The sequence below is a fragment of the Sesamum indicum genome, linkage group LG16, assembly GCF_000512975.1.
Source record: "Sesamum indicum cultivar Zhongzhi No. 13 linkage group LG16, S_indicum_v1.0, whole genome shotgun sequence".
NCBI classification, from domain to species: domain Eukaryota; kingdom Viridiplantae; phylum Streptophyta; class Magnoliopsida; order Lamiales; family Pedaliaceae; genus Sesamum; species Sesamum indicum.
In genome coordinates, this window is record NC_026160.1 from 284,692 (window position 1) to 301,220 (window position 16,529).

The window sequence follows — 16,529 nt, forward strand, 5'->3', positions numbered from 1 at the left end:
TTTTTCCTAAGCCCAAAAAAAGAAGGGCTTTTTATTAGTGAACAAGATTAGTAGGTAGAGTTGGCCTCATAATCTGGTTCACAGCAATGAGTTTGCAGCCTGCTTTTATTTGGAAGTGATTGCTTCATTTGATTATATTCCTGCACAAGTGGAAATTGCACCTTTTTAATTAGCAACACCAAATGTTGAAGTTTCACTGTCAACAATGATGTTTTAGACTACTATAAGCAAATGTGGTAATATATTATTTGATATTAATTTAATGGAACGCGGAAGAAATTTGATATTTTGTTGTTACTAACTGGTACGATTAAAAGTAAAAAATTATAGTAAATACTAGTTAATTATTATTCCACTATAAGAAATATGATATTTTGTCATTACTGATTGTTATGATTAAAAATAAAAATTTGTAGTAAATAATAGTTAATCATTATTGTGATACATTTATTAGCCGTTGTTTCAGCATACGGAACTAAGATATTGATCAGGTCTGAAAACAACAACAAAAGATTTAATCATAACTAAGTGTTGCTCAATAGTGGGACCAATATTTATAACTTAAGTTTTCTTGGATAAATTGCATTTTTTTGTCCCATAATTTAGGCCCTGTACAGGTTTAGAGCAATGGAATTATCGAAAATAATCCTATAACTTTAAAATATTCTCACTTTTAGTCCTCTTATCGACTTCTATTAGAAAATTAATGAAAATACCATGTGCATGCCACGTATCATTCTAAAAACGCCACATGACATGCATACTATAATTTCCATCATTTTCCTGACGACAGGCGGCAAAAGTACTAAAAATGAGACCTTATGCCAATTATGGGATTATTTTAAAAAATCTCAGGAATAATTGATTTAAAAATGTACTGGATCTAAGTTACGAGGCAGAAAATGCATTGATTTGTTTGACTTTTGTAGTGTTAGGAGATGAATAAGTAATTTGTAAAGAATAAGCGGAGATGTGATAAAAATTGGTGCAATTCTTGCTTCAAAGCCATGTCACAAGAATCTAAAGAGGAAGTATATATGAGTTGAGTTACCTTAGGAATATGTCAATTGACTGCTAGTTGCTCTTTCTCGGCAGGGCAGTTCGTATGATCAGCAGCTCTTGGTGGTGAGTTGGGCTGCGCCCCGCTCCCATTCTCCATCTTCTTCATGTTCTGTTGGTAGTATATTTGCCTCAGCCTCTCAATTTCCCTCTTCAGTGCTTCTTGATGAGCTATCAAAACAACCCTAATTAATTATTTTGTAGTTGATTAAACTAAATTTATAATATTAAATCTCCGTAGTAAGAGATCGAGAGAGAATTTTTATTTTAAGAGATATACATTTAAAGTGGGACAAAGTTCATGTAAAATACGAGATAATAGATAATCGAGGACAACCAGGTTTGGTCCTGACCGGACCTACATCTCTAATTAATATCATATGATATGTGTAATGCACTTGATACACATAATTGGTGTCCAGTTCAAAAAGAATGATCAATCACACTATAAATTTATCATACTTATAATATGAGTGGTTCGATTTGATCAAATCTGATCCGGAGTACAGCTAGCAAAGCAGTGTATGATGAAGTGGGTTTTTCTCACATGGGATGGTATGAATCTTTGTATTTTATGTGTCATATAAATATAGTTTAAATTAGTATGTAATTCTCTAAAATACAAATACTATTTTCGAACCATGTGGGAATTAATACATAAATTAAAATGTATGTTTAATCTCATCAAATATTTTAATAAGAATTTAAATAAACATTGTAAATATGATAATGTTCGACCTTAACTACCTAAGCCCAATGATCGATGCTAAGACAAACACTATTTTCTTTCCTAAGTACTGTAATGAATCAAGAAACACACACACACACTATATATATATATATATATATATATATATGAGCAGTGAGTGCTTGTGATCTGATGGATGGATGGCAAAGGCTTGTTGCTGTCACATTTATTATTCACATCTGCTCAGATATATATATCTATATGAAGATTAATTTGCATTTTTTTTTTCAATTATTCTATATTGAATCCAAGTTGGTTTATTTACATTTTTAATTGTTCATGCATGTGGACACAGTACATTACTCTATACACCAACTTAATTAATGGGTGAATAGCAATTTATCCCCCTGTGATATTAAAATGAGCACATTACCCCCTTATGAAAAAAATATAGCAATTTACCTCCTTATACTTTTTAAAATGAAGCAATTTACCTCCTTATATAGGGAGGTAGATTGCTTCATTTTAAAAATCATAGGAGGGTAAATTGTTGTATTTTAAAAAATATAGGAAAGTAAATCGCTATTTATTTTTTCACAAGGGGGTAATTTGCTCATTTGCAATATCACAATGGGGTTGCTTGCATTTTTCCCCTTAATTAATTGTAAAGGAGAAAAATCATAAATTCGTACTATATAGCCATATAAAGTGGCGAGCTCTTCAAAAAACATATAATAATATCATAAAAAAATGAAATATTAATGTCATAAAAAGAATATTAACAATATTCTTAATTTATACGATGTGAAAATTATTTTATTTTTTGATCCAAACACAATTATATATATACAATGAAAAATATGCAAGCAACTCTTTCCTGATATTGCAAATGAGCAAATTATCTCCTTATGAAAAAAAAAAAACGAAATACCTCCTTATATTGTTTAAAATGAAGCAATTTACTTGATATTTTTTTTTTCATACGAAAGTAATTTTTCAATTTACAATATCACAGAGGATAAATAGCATTTAATCCTATATATATCTATGCATAATATTACTTTTTATTTAAAAAAAGAATAATTTTTCTTACCATCTTTGAAAACTTTGTCTTGGGCTAAAGCTGCTATTCTTTGCTTGAGAACACTGTTGTCCACATTTAGCACCAAGCGCTGATGGTCCAGAAATGCTACTCGTGGTGATAACACTGAAACTTCAGCCTAATTCACACCATTTCCATAATTCAATAATTTTAATTAATAACTGTATATATATATTTGGAAAATAGAAGAAATAATTAAGGCAAATATATATACCAAAATATTTAATTATAGTTGACATACTTGAAGTGAAGTAACACTGCGTTCTAGCTCAGATATGTACTGTAATTTCCTCACTCTTGACCTCTGAGCAGATTGCCGGTTAGCCAAAATTCTGACAAAAAATTAAATTAATTCAGATAATTAACATAATATTTACAATTAGAATTTAATTTTAACATATATATATGATAAAGTATAATTTGGATTCGGTTCGGCTAAACCTAAACAAATTATATGAAAATTGAAATACACTTGCCGTGTAATTGATATACAGTTTAGAAAAAGTAAGCAATCACAAAACAAGCGTGATTGCTTTGTAATACGTTTGATTCGATCAAAAAATAAGAATTTTTCATATATATATATATAGAGAGAGAGAGATTTTCATGCATAATTATGTATAGGGGAATGATGAGTACCTCTTAATCCTCTTGGGGTCATAAATCTTTTCACCGGAATTGTCTGTGGTGGTTGCATGTACACCATTTACTCCCTCGGATTTGCATGAGCTCTGCACTTCCTCAGGCTCACTCTTGGGGTGCACCTGCTGCTGCTGCTGCTGCTGGAGATGATCAGATGAATTAAGGCCTTGTAACTTATCATCATCATTGATGCTGTTGTGATCCGACGGCGATGAGGGGTTCGAGCACGACATGGTGGCTGTGGGCCCTGCTCCCCCGACTAGGTCGTCCGTGAACATTGACATCAGCTGGTCGTCGTCGAATCTGTCAAAGTCATGATGACCACCACCGCCACCCCACCATCGCGGTGGCCCTGGGGGCTGCCTACGCCACTCGTGATGAGGATGATGATGATGATCTCCCGGGATCATGATGGCGGACGACCTCCGGCACTCCTCCACCATGGGGGGCTCGAGAAAGGCGATGGAGTCGCTCATAGACCGCCTGTGGGACCCACGGCGGGCCGACGAGAAGTCGAGGAACTCATCAACCCATGAAGGGGGGTTGTTGTTGATGATCCCCAATCCCTCAATCTTTTGGTGTGAGAAGTCAGGCCAGTTGTGAGTCATGCTAGGCACTTTTGGTGGCAAATGTGCCATATTTCTTGCAACTAGGGAATTGGATCACTTTGTACTCACCAAAACGGAGTGAAATGACCCAAACTACAAGATGTTCCCAAGCAGGGCCTTATATATATATACACACAAACCCTAAATCACATGCAAATTGTTAAAAAAGCAAAATTTCAAGAACAGTAGATAGCCACAATTAGGAAACATCTCTCATCATCCCATTCACAACTGCTCATGACCCCATTCTCTCTCTCTCTCTGTCTCTCAATATTATCTCAAAAAATTAAAAAAATGAAAAATGTCTCTTTTTCTCTCTGGCTATGATGGTGGGGTCACATGGGGGGAGGATTAGGACAGCTATCGACAGCTGGTAGGGGGTGGGGGTGGGGGGGGGGGGGTTGGGGGTGGGGGCTGGAAAGAAGTCAGTAGTTTATTAAATCGGAGGAATCAGAAACCACGTGCCCTTGTGGCCTCCAACCTTATAATAATGCTCTCATAATTTAAGATTTCATCAGACAACATTCCTCTGTGTTCGCCTCACCTATTCCTCCACTCCTCCTGGCCGTTGGATCAATCATCCCCTCACTTTACTCATCAAAACTCATCATACCAAGTACATTAATATATTTTTATGTACGTGAGTGATTCTTGAATGGAAAAGGTTAACCAAGATTTTGATCAAGAGGGGTATGAGGTGAAAAATTCCTACCTAGAGCTGGTGATCAGGGAATTTTTTATTTGATCATTAATTTTGGACTAATGGAATCAATTATATAATAAATGTAAACTAATAAAAGTAGGTATAAAGTAATTTTTGGATGGATTTTGTCAAATTCGACTCCAACTGATCTGTTTTCTCTTAACAAAATAGTCGACATGTCCAACCTTACCTCGATTTCAATAGGATTTGAAAACGTACCTCACCTCGCTCTCGGATTCAAATGGTTTAACCTGCAAGATTCGTTTTTTTTTCCTTTCTTTTCTTCAATTAATCGATATAATTATTCGAGCAAATAAGTTTATTATTTATAAATATCCAATAAACTATTATTATGGCTGTATACACTAGGAAGGAATTTAATATTTAATCATGATTAATTGTCATGATTAAAAATAAATAATTATAGTAAATAGTTACGACTACGGTCATACAACAGTTATTGATCGTAGTTTTTGCAAGAAAAAAACATTTCTTATGGGCCATAGCCATGGCAAAGTAGTTTACATGGTGGATAATTCAAGTTTTGCATAAATTTTTTATTAATCATAATTAATAATAATTATTTACCAAATTGTAGCCAATAGTCAATTTCCTTCTAGTGACAAAGATTTATTCTAAATATTGAATACAATGAATAGAAATAAAATATCCTAAATAAATTCATCAAATTTTAAACATTATCCCATGGAGATTAACGGGAAAATTCAAGAACTGCTCTGGACCCAGTCAGACTTAAAAAACTTAATTCATCCCCAAATCCAAACAAAATAGGCCCCTAAATTATCTGTTCTAGTTATCATCTTTATATACTAATCATATAATAAATACGTATTTTATATTTATTATATAATTAATTTAGATATGACGAAACCCAATTCAAACTAAAATTTCCTTAGGCAAGAAAGGATCATATACCCAATATACTAAAAAAAAAAACCCAAAATTCAGAGGGCACAGGGGAGCAAACTTTAGTGCATGTTGAACCATAGTTTGGGTGTGAAAGAGAATGATGATGATGTGTGTGTAATGGGTGGGAGTGTAGTGTGTGTTGGTGGTGTGCCAATAGTAGAGTGATAAGTCAGCTGTGGTGCAATGTGATACATATGGCAAGAGCATGTGTGAGAACGTTCCTGAAGATCTTTTCTGTAGCAGAACAGACTGTATCCCAAAATGTCTGTCAAAAGAGTACACTAATAAAGTTGGATTTGGAGCAACAGTTGGGTTGGGCTCAATGAAAGTTCCAAGGAGAGCTGTTAAGTACCTAATTAAAAGCTTTCATAATGTACTTGGTACAATTTTTGTCTTGGTAATCCAACCAATCATATGTTGGCTGTTATTGTATTTTGGGTTGAGTTACGTCCACATCTTGATGCTTGAATTAATTATATATCTATATATATATATATATATTTATGGGATGTTTATACTTTTTTTTAGAAAAATGGGTGTAATTATACGTAAATCTCTTATAATTTAAAAAATTACATTTAGTAATTCTGAAGTTTGCTTCCATCTAACAAATTCATTAGTTAAAATTTATTGAATTTGTTGATATTAACAAAAATATTGAATGAAAACTAAAAGGGATATTAGAAAATTGTATCTAGCACCCCCGAGGTTTGCTTCCATATAACAAATAAGACCCTCTTTCTGAAAGGGATATTAGAAAATTATATCTAGAACCCCTGAGGTTTGCTTTCATCTAACAAATAAGACCATCTTTTAGTCAAAATTCAATGAATTTGTTGATATTAACAAAAAAAAAAAAAAGCTTAATGAAAATCGATATATGCCCTCGATTGACTTATTACTGACTTATTGCAGGTCAAATAATTTTTTTCTAACTAAACTATCATTATAATGGTGAAAATATACCTCCTCACATTTATTAACGCGCGAAGACATATGAGAGTAATTTGATCATAAAAAAAATTATTTGACCTTTAATAAATCAGTAATAATTCATTGATAAATTTTGACTAATAGAGGAACTTATTTGTTAGATTGAAGCAAATCTCAAGGGTGCTAGATGCAAATTCCTAAATTACGAGGGGTCTACATATAAATACACCAAACTTTAGAAAAAGGGAGTCCAATTATCCTAAATTAAAATTTACCATCATATTTACAAATATGATAGTATAGAATATGGGTGAAAGTGTAGGACAAGCATCACTTGCTCTACTCACCTTAGGGCTATTGGTGTACAATAAACTGAAGACTTAGGAACAAATTTTAAGAACAAAAATTAAAATATAATTAAAAATCGAGCAAGTGATGAATATGGTAAAAGTGTAGGATAAACATGCGGTCAAAAGATGATGTGGACCATTTAAAATCACTAGAAGAAAATGATTTAATAGCGTAGAAAAAATTTGATGCTAAAATCAGCATCGAGTTAATTAACAAATAAAACTTTTGTTACTAATTTACATCAATATATTTTAAATAATTATTTGCTAAATTCATTAGCAAGTAAATTTTTGTTGCTGAATTTATTAGCAAGTAAATTTCTTTTATTAAACAATGCAAATTAGCAATGAAAATTTTACTTGCTAATTAGTTCGATACTAATTTTTTTCGTTGCTATTGAGCCATTTTCTTGTAGTGAATAAATAAATAATAATAGTTTAAATTTGATGTTGTGGTGTCACAAATTGTCAATTGTGAGTGAAAAGTTTTTTTTTTTTTTTTTGTTAGTATCTAGACTAATATAATAAAGAAAGACCATCCATACTCACATATGGTGGTTAATGACACTGCCGCATCAATTTTTTGTGAAGTTATAAGTGCCCTTCAACGGATAAGATAGCTAAGTTAATTGTTCATATTTTACATTAACTGGTAAATCAGTTTTTTTTTTCTTTCTTTCTTTTAATGTAATATATCAATTTATATATTTTATCTTATTTATAATATATTTCAAAGAATGAAAAATTATTTATTATATGCATGTGGGATGATCTGCCTCAACAACTAGTAGATTAATATATAATTATATTGGTACACAATTAAGGGTATAATTGGTAGTTTGAGGGTGCTGCATGCACTTTACATAAATGATGAAATATTAGTCCATAATATCTATTATCATTAATTAAATTAAATATCTCTCCACAAAATGTTTTTCACAAACTTTTCAGTAACAATAACTATAGGGACAATGAAAAAGGCAACATATAGAGAGTCGTTGCGACAATTTTAGTCGATATTAATTAAATTATCAACAATTATTAGGTCAGAACTCACATACTATTTTCGTATCATTAATTAATATATAGTCAATATATCAATGAGGTCTTAATCTAGTAATTAGAGTCAGGTTCTATGAATAAATCCGACGTTATGGTTCGAATCTCATCGAATGTGTGAGTATTAATTCTACTTTAATTATGTGCATATTTGTCTCACTTTCTGTGAATTATTATTTCTAGTCATATTAATATATTAATTAAATTGATGCATTGCTCAATTTATCGAGATGATGGATGTAAAACCACTTCAAGTATGATTGTGTTTCTTGTAGTGATTTTCAACCTTATTATGTATTAGAAAATTATTTTGCTTTTTTCTTCGTTATGACTTCTTTTTTAATTAAAGCTAATTTTTTTACTTAAATTGTTTTGTACCATCAATCTCTTCCGTAAACGGCATACTTTTTATTTTATGATTTTTAATTATTATAATTTTAATTATGATTTATATGTGCACACATAACATATATATGATTGTGAAATAACTATTTACTATAATTATTTATTTTTAATTATAGATAATAACTATAATTAAATGTTACGTCTTGTAGTGATGTTTCTTATTTTATATTAGAAAATTAGTTTGCTTTTGTTCTTCTTTATTGACTTCTTTTAATAATAGATAATTTTTAATTTATATTTTACTTTAATTGATTTGAACCATCAATCTTTTCAATAATTATTTTTATAACTTTTTATTGTTATAATCATAATTATGATTAATATGTAGACACACATTGCATGCATGTGCAGTTAACCACACTAGTAATATTAATTAAATGGAAGAGACTAATAATAATTATCATTGATAGATAATATGGATATCAAATAAAACACCCTTAAACACAATTATTTTTCCACCATCTCTTAATTTACAGTTAACTTCTTATCCACAATCTTCTCTCATAGATATTTGAGGTTTTTTTCATGTTTTATCAGCTATTTAATTTTTTAATTGAATATAATAAAAATTTAAATTAGCTCAAATCGCTAGTATTACACAAGTTTTTGAGCCAACATGAAAATTAATACTTAGGGTAATTAAATTACATTGACAATGTCTGAGGATAAGTTTAATTATACAAACACTCCGTATCCTTTACAAAATTATGAGTATACCTCCTAAGATTGTAGTTATAATTTATAGCGATAACTCAATGCAAAGACTTACACAACACCCTTGAGATAAATGAGGGCAAAATATTTTTTTAGTCCTATAAAATAAGGGCAAAATTTTTTTAGTACTACAACTATAACAAGTGTTGCTTTTAGTCCCGTAAAACTCATAATCACGCTTTTTTTAGTCCCAAAAAGCCATATGCATTGTGTTTTAGAACTAAAGAGGCATTGTTTAACACTAAAAATGCATTGCAGTTTTGGGACTAAAAAAATCCCAAAATCACACTTGTTGGGATTAAAAAGGGGTGATTTTGAGTTTTATGGAACTAAAAGCCATAATTGTGGTACTAAAATAAAATTTACCCTTATTTTATGGGACTAAAAATATATTTACCTCGATAAATTATATTAATATTCTATTAGGAGTACTGTATACGTAATTTTAGAAACGATAAAAAATATTTATATAATTAAATTTAATATCAAATGGTGTTAATGTAATTTATCCTAACTATAAATTTCAATGATTGGGGTAATTTAAGAAAAAGGGGGGTATTGGGTGGATATTGGAGGGCAGTAGTGAGCTGTGGGAAGTGAGGGTGTTGAAAAGGGATGATGTATAGGGCATGTGAAGTGTTTGCACGCCCTAACTCCCCTTTACTTTGTCTCCAAACTATACCCACATGTAGGGGCATGTGTCCCTTTTCTCCCCATCTCTCTCTCTCTCTTTCTGCTCAACCCTATTTCTACGCACCTTCCCCTATACTGGAATTTATGCGTTTTTTATGCCATTTGTTTGTGGCGACGCACTAATCATCATAGTTGTAGACTCAGGTTTTGCTGTCACTTGATGATTAATGTGTGTATATATACACTACTGCTGAGAGATGAAGCATTCTGCTGACTTTTTGTTTCTGGGGAATAGAAAATGGTTTGAGTGGGAATTTGTGATTGAGAGAGTGTTTTTTTTTATTAAATTTATTTAAAGGGATTTATGAGATGTTATAAATTTAAAAATATTAAATTTTATTTTAAAAATAAGTTTTTAGAGTGCTGGGATAAATAAGATGTTGCAGTGTTTGGTAATAAGTTTTCATACTATAATAATGATCGGAAAAACTATTTAATTATTAAAATTTAAAATCATATAAATAGATAATTTTGTTTTGGGTAGGAAAAATCGTCATTTATACGAAGGATGAACTAAAGTAAAATACTAACTGATGCGAGAAAAAAAAACATCCCACTTGGAATAGAAAGTAGTGAAATAAAGTGTTGGAAAATGGAAGATTGTAAATGAGTGAAAATGAGTGTTATTCCTCATTTTTTTTGTACAAGAGAGAGATTAACATTGAAATAAAACTCTTGGTACGAAAGAGTTTCTTTCAGCTAAATTAAAGTTGTAGTATGAAGATCAAGTTGTTTTCTCCTTCTACGAGAGCTCTTAACTTGTAGGCAATCATCAGTCGGATGGAGAAAACCAAATTCCCTATGGATTTAGTGGACGATTCTCACAAATTTGGTGGAATATGATACAAAGTGGTTGCATAAAGTTGGAGGCCCGCTGTAGATAAGGGTATCTTAGAGGATAAGGATGTCTTCCTAAATTTTTAAAAGAGTAGGTTGAGGAGACTTTCCCCCAACCCAAGTCCAAGATTTTAGAGTTTAGGGGTTACATTTGGCTGGGGGCACCACGTGATCCTAATTAAGAAGGAGGTTGGTCCTTATCTGATGCCCTCAGAAGTCTTAGTGGATACTGATCGGGCTCGAATAAGGTGACCTTGATCAGCGATCTAGATCGCGCCACGTCACTCCCAAATCTTTGATAATTCCTAAGGATCAGAAAGCACGTCAAGCTAGTCGGGTCGGTCCTCAAACGAAGACATTCCGACGCTCAAGTTAGTTTCTAGTCTAGATGTATAATTGTACGCAGAATTAGGTAACTGGACTTAATAGAAAATGAATTACCTTTAACTGGTTTAGGCACAATGTATTTATAGAGCTAGAGTTGATTATGATGACCTGCCACGTGTCGTAATCATGGACCTTAAGCCTCTAATTGTACGTTTGTCATTGATCAAGCGTCTGATAGCATAACGGGCGGAAATCCACGATCTTGGCCCTTGATTACGCACGCGGATTTCCATATTTCTTAATAACTTTAGCTAGGGGCAGATTTTCAGCATGAATGTCCTTTTTACCCTTAATGAGGGATACTTTGGTATTTTTAGTAATTTGTCTCTCATCAGATACCACCTAGGCCACCGTTGGACGCTACGTGATCCTTGACTTTGGCTAGGAGATTCCAAGTCTCTGAGCTTTCTTGTAGGCTTTTCAAACTGTCTCGAATTTAGGATCTTTCAAATTTGGGCTAGTTGGGTTTTGTTTTTGGTCAATTCATTACTTGGGAGCACCACCTATTGGATTCCTTAAGGACTATACTTGGACTGAGCTTCTTGAAAGCCTCTTGGGGGCATCTTTGGCCTTGCATTATTTTGGACTCTTGCGGTTTTCTTTTCCTGTTGGATTACTTAGGCCTCTTTGGATCAATTTATTTTTATGGGCAACATTCAGTCCTTCAAGACTAATAGGTGAAGACTTCCCCACTTATTAAAGCAAATGTCTTCATCTAGCAAAGACAATAAACTGGCATGAAGAGGAAGCCATTTTTTTTCCCATTCCTGCAAAGAAATGTTAGTAGCACAAGCATGATTAGAGAAAGAAGAGTTTATTTCATGCTTGTGGGGAGCAGTGCTTTTCTGAAGATACCTACTTGGAGCAAAGCATATGTGATTCTACGAATGAGGGCTTGTGAGCCCCCAGGGAGGACTTAATAAGTGCCTTCTATGCCCAGGACTTTATTTTTCTGCATGAAAATGTTAACAGTACAAATGTGTATTATGAATAGGGTTTTTGTGTTTGAACGAATGAGATTTGTGTGCCTCCATCGAAGATGAATTATTTGAAGGTGTCTACTCGAAGAAGGGCTTAGGGGCCTCATCGGAGGAGCGACAAATGTCCACTCGCAGCAAGGCTTTTTATGCCTATACATGTGGAATACAGAGCTTTTGTGTCTGCTTAGAAGAGAGCTCATGTGCTTTCCTGGAAAAGGTCCTAGATGCCTACCTGAAGAAGGATTTAAATGCCTCTATGAAAGAGGGCTTGTGTGCCTCCACCAAGGAGGGATTATTCCTTAAATCTTCATGGAGCAGAGCCTCACCTTTCTGTTCTTGCATTTTTCAATGAGGATTTCATGCTTGTACTTCCTAGTGCAGCCTCCCTCCATGTTAATGTATTTTTGTATTCGGGCTTGGAGTTGGTCAAAATTGGGAGCAAGCTTCTAGGCTCAATAATTAATTCCCATCTGACATTCTTTCTCCAATTAATTTTTCATAATATCGTTGGTATATTGTGCGTGACTTTTATAGTTTGATTAAAAAAAAATTATTTGACATGTAATGAGCCTGTAATAAGTCTTTCGGTGTAAATATATATTGGAATATTCATTCACCTTTTTTGCTGATATCGACGAATGTCATAAATTTATCTGTTGAACAAAACTAAACGTAAAGAATACTTGGTGTAATTTTTTAAATTCCTGAGAATTCATATGTAATTATACCAAATTTCAAACAAATATAATGTAGTATCCCTTTAAAAAAAGGGGTTGGGTAAAGTGACTCCTTGATGTGGGTGACAATGAACATCTTTTTAAAAGTTTGAAGATTGCATTGCTCTCTATTTTAGTTTAAAAGGAGTTTTATGCTTATCAAAATATTTTCATAAGGGGTAAAATACATTTAACCTCGTAAAATACAAATAGAGCCATAGCTCGACCATAGACAACGATGTTAGGCAATTTTGAGAAAATCGATCCATAGAGGTCCAAAAGAACTTCAGAATTTCACCTTCATGAGTTCATTGCTGCCAATGAATTTAGCAAGTGTACACAGTTACACGCATAAACGAAGCATGAACCTTAGACTAAGGAAAACACATCAAACTTGCCTCAGCAACAGATATAGCACTGGAAGCCAAGAACAAAAAACACATGAATCCAACTGAATTGCCAGTGAGACTGGTATACCAAACCAGCAGGCATCTACGTTATGTAAACATCGACAAACAAAACATCGTAAACAAGCTATAGACATCACAACTCATCCTGCATTGGGCCAAACCATGAAAACTCCAACGATAACGACAAGTTATCACCGTGGGGTTGTGCTCATGTGCATTCTGTTCGTCTCGTCACATGCGTATTTGGAGAACGATCAGCAGAGGGAGAACGTAACCGAATCCATGGAGAAACGGTACAAAGATTGGCTAAAACGATACGGACGAAGATACAGCAGCACAGACGAGTGGAATTTGCGGTTTGGAATCTACCAGTCTAATGTTCAGTTCATCGACTTCACCAACTCTCAGAATCGTGGATACACTGTCATTGACAATCAGTTTGCAGACATGACGAACCTGGAGTTTCAGTCGATCTACTTAGGGTACAGGAATCATGGGAATTCCCATAAACCACAGAACAGCACGTTTAATTCTTCTGATTTACCACGCAGCGTAGACTGGAGGAAGCACAAGGCTGTGACTCCAATCAAGGATCAAGGGACTTGTGGTACAAAACCTTTTATTTTCTGTCAATACTGATAAACATTTTAGCCTGCTGATAAATGAGATATCTATACTTAACTACTCGCGTTGTTACCTGGAGTATCGATAGCCGCAACAAAAGATAATATTAGCGACAAAATACTTTTAAACAAGAGATTTTTGTAAAAAAAGCTGAAAGTTGTAGCAGAAGGAAAAATTGATAATGTTTGTAAAAAAAGTGAAGATTAGATAAAAGCTAAGTTCAATAGTGTTTGGAAAAAAATCACTTTTAAAATAAACTTAAATGATAAAAAACTGTTTTGTCCCTACGTGTTAAAAAAATACTATCTTTGTGCCTATTATTTCACTTATTGTTTGTCACTATTAATTATTTTTCCATAAAAAATCATAAACATTATTTCGATTAATATTTTATATTTATTAATAGTGCTCCTACTAAGTAATATAATTATTGATTCACATACAATAATTAAACTTGCATGATTGCAAAAAATAATTAATTTATTAATTAATCGAATAATAATATGTGAATGAAATAATATAATTAGATGATATAGCACATAAGATATAAAAAACTTAAAATATTAAATATGTGGAAGAGTAAATTTAATTATTTTTAAAATTTAAATTATTTGAAAACTCCGGTATGAATTTTACATATACAATTATAAAAATAAATTAAAAGGGTAAAGTTGGATTAAGATTATTATAATAAGGGTAAAGTAGTAATAAACAAAATTGGATTTATTTACAAAAAAACCACAGCAACTAAAAGTAATCCCTAAGATGTTTCTAACTTTTGGCCTAAAATCACTTTTCTTAACTGTTTTAGAAGCAAAAGTAATTATCCCAAACACTTCAAAAGTATTTTATTGGAGTCAAAAACTGAAAAGCGTTTTTTTTAAACGTGCTCAAACATTCCCTAAGTGACAATAATTTGATTTTGTCGATATAATTATTAGTGATAAATTTTTATTATTGTAGACAATTAACGGCACATCTACCAGATTGTTAGCGTACATGTGTCGCTATCTTTTTTTAAGAAAAAATTATAATTTTCATCCTATAAATATAGGAGAATGACATTTTCAATTGTCTAATTGATTTTTGCACTGAAGAATAATATTTTTTTAAAAAGATAGCACATCGAAGACATTTGTAGCTGAAAACAAATATCACCAATTTGCAGCTGTCACATGAATTTTTCCGGCCAAGGTGGTAATTTTCAAGATAAAGTTCCTTAATGTGCCATTTTTTAAAATAATTGTCTTTCATTGTCAAAATAAATTTCAAGTGGACCAAAAATATCACTCTTATATATTTATAAAATAAAAATTACATTTTTCTTTTCAATAAAATTCGTCTGCGGACAATTTTTCTTGGGGGAGGGGGGGAATGTCACTTAAATTTATAACTATTGAAAATATTAATATTTTCACTTGAATTTTTGTCGCAATTTTTTTTCTTTTTTTGTAATGCAGTAATATACAATTATTACAAGAATTTGTTGCTAATTTACGTTAGCAACAAATTTAACAAAAAAAATATTTACTTGACCGTAATAATTAATTTCTAATTATAACAAGGAAACATTTGGTTTCTAAATGTTAACTTTGAAATTCTTATTGCTAAATTCGTTGCTATCACCAACAAATTTACTCTTCTTTCTAATTTTTCTAGCTATTATAACATAATTAACAGTAGTGAATTAGAGGTTAATTACAGATAATCCACAGGTTTCCTCCTCTCAAGAAACATGCAATAAGAATTGGAGGCCATCTCCTTGGATGAACTTTGATGCAACAACTTGATTCCTATTGCTAAAGTATTCATGCGCAGTGATCAAATACCTATCTTTCATCACAGGCAGTTGCTGGGCATTCTCTGCAGTAGCAGCAATAGAAGGCATCACCAAGATCAAGACAGGGAAACTGGTATCCCTGTCCGAGCAAGAGCTCGTGGACTGTGACTCCACTCCAGATAACCAAGGCTGTAGGGGTGGATACATGGAGAAAGCATTTCAATTCATAATCAAGAATCACGGCATTACCACGGAAAAACGCTATCCATATCAAGGGAAAGAAGGCATGTGCAACACCACCAAAGAAAAAATGAAAGCAGCAAAGATAACCGGCTACGTAGCAATACCAGCTAGGGACGAGAAAAGGATACAAGCTGCGGTGGCTAAGCAGCCGGTGTCGGTAGGCATTGATGCTGGCGGATACGACTTTCAGTTCTACTCTAGCGGGGTGTTCGCGGGCTATTGTGGGAACAATCTGAATCATGGGGTTACGATTGTTGGCTACGGTGAAGACAACGGTGAGAAGTACTGGCTTGTGAAGAACTCATGGGGCACGACTTGGGGCGACAGCGGCTACGTCAAAATGAAGCGCGGTTCTGCTGATAAGCGCGGGACATGCGGCATTGCCTTGCAAGCCAGCTACCCTACCAAAGGACGACGTTCTTGACGAATCCTTGTCGTGGAAATTTGTTTTCTCATGGCTTTAGGTCTTCGACGCTTGCGTACGTTTATGGCGGGTCGATAAATAAATATTCTCACAATAAGATCATGAGTGGCAATAATAGACATCATCTCCAAAGATGAACTATGGGGCCGGGAACAAGAACATAGTCGCTTTCTGAGACTTTTATGTAAAGAATGGAGATTTGTTTCTCATCTTATTACTTAATAATTGAAAATGTTCAATGA

The 16,529-nt window shown here is 32.9% G+C and overlaps 2 protein-coding genes across 2 annotated transcripts; one reads left to right on the forward strand and one right to left on the reverse strand.

Annotated features, from left to right (window-relative positions):
* On the reverse strand, positions 109-4,331 carry LOC105178453 (basic leucine zipper 61). The gene is made up of 5 exons (XM_011101921.2): positions 3,489-4,331; positions 3,091-3,181; positions 2,841-2,967; positions 1,052-1,230; positions 109-140 (listed from the first exon to the last, which is right to left on the reverse strand). Exons 1-4 carry the CDS (start codon positions 4,127-4,129, stop codon positions 1,064-1,066), a joined length of 1,026 nt encoding a protein of 341 aa, XP_011100223.1. The 5' UTR covers positions 4,130-4,331; the 3' UTR covers positions 109-140; positions 1,052-1,063.
* Positions 13,242-16,529, forward strand: LOC105178454 (zingipain-2). Its single transcript, XM_011101922.2, has 2 exons — positions 13,242-13,823; positions 15,686-16,529. The coding sequence occupies exons 1-2, from the start codon at positions 13,379-13,381 to the stop codon at positions 16,285-16,287; spliced, it is 1,047 nt and encodes a 348-aa protein (XP_011100224.1). The 5' UTR covers positions 13,242-13,378; the 3' UTR covers positions 16,288-16,529.

What these genes read in the sequence shown, in the direction of transcription:
- LOC105178454 (XM_011101922.2), top strand. Translation starts at nt 13,379, where the DNA reads ATGAAAACTCCAACGATAACGACAAGTTATCACCGTGGGGTTGTGCTC. An exon ending in CAAGGATCAAGGGACTTGTG is followed by an intron (nt 13,824 to 15,685) that starts GTACAAAACCTT and finishes CTTTCATCACAG; the next exon opens with GCAGTTGCTGGGCATTCTCT.
- LOC105178453 (XM_011101921.2), bottom strand. Translation starts at nt 4,129, where the DNA reads ATGGCACATTTGCCACCAAAAGTGCCTAGCATGACTCACAACTGGCCT. An exon ending in GCAGTGTTACTTCACTTCAA is followed by an intron (nt 2,968 to 3,090) that starts GTATGTCAACTA and finishes GGTGTGAATTAG; the next exon opens with GCTGAAGTTTCAGTGTTATC. An exon ending in AGACAAAGTTTTCAAAGATG is followed by an intron (nt 1,231 to 2,840) that starts GTAAGAAAAATT and finishes TTGTTTTGATAG; the next exon opens with CTCATCAAGAAGCACTGAAG.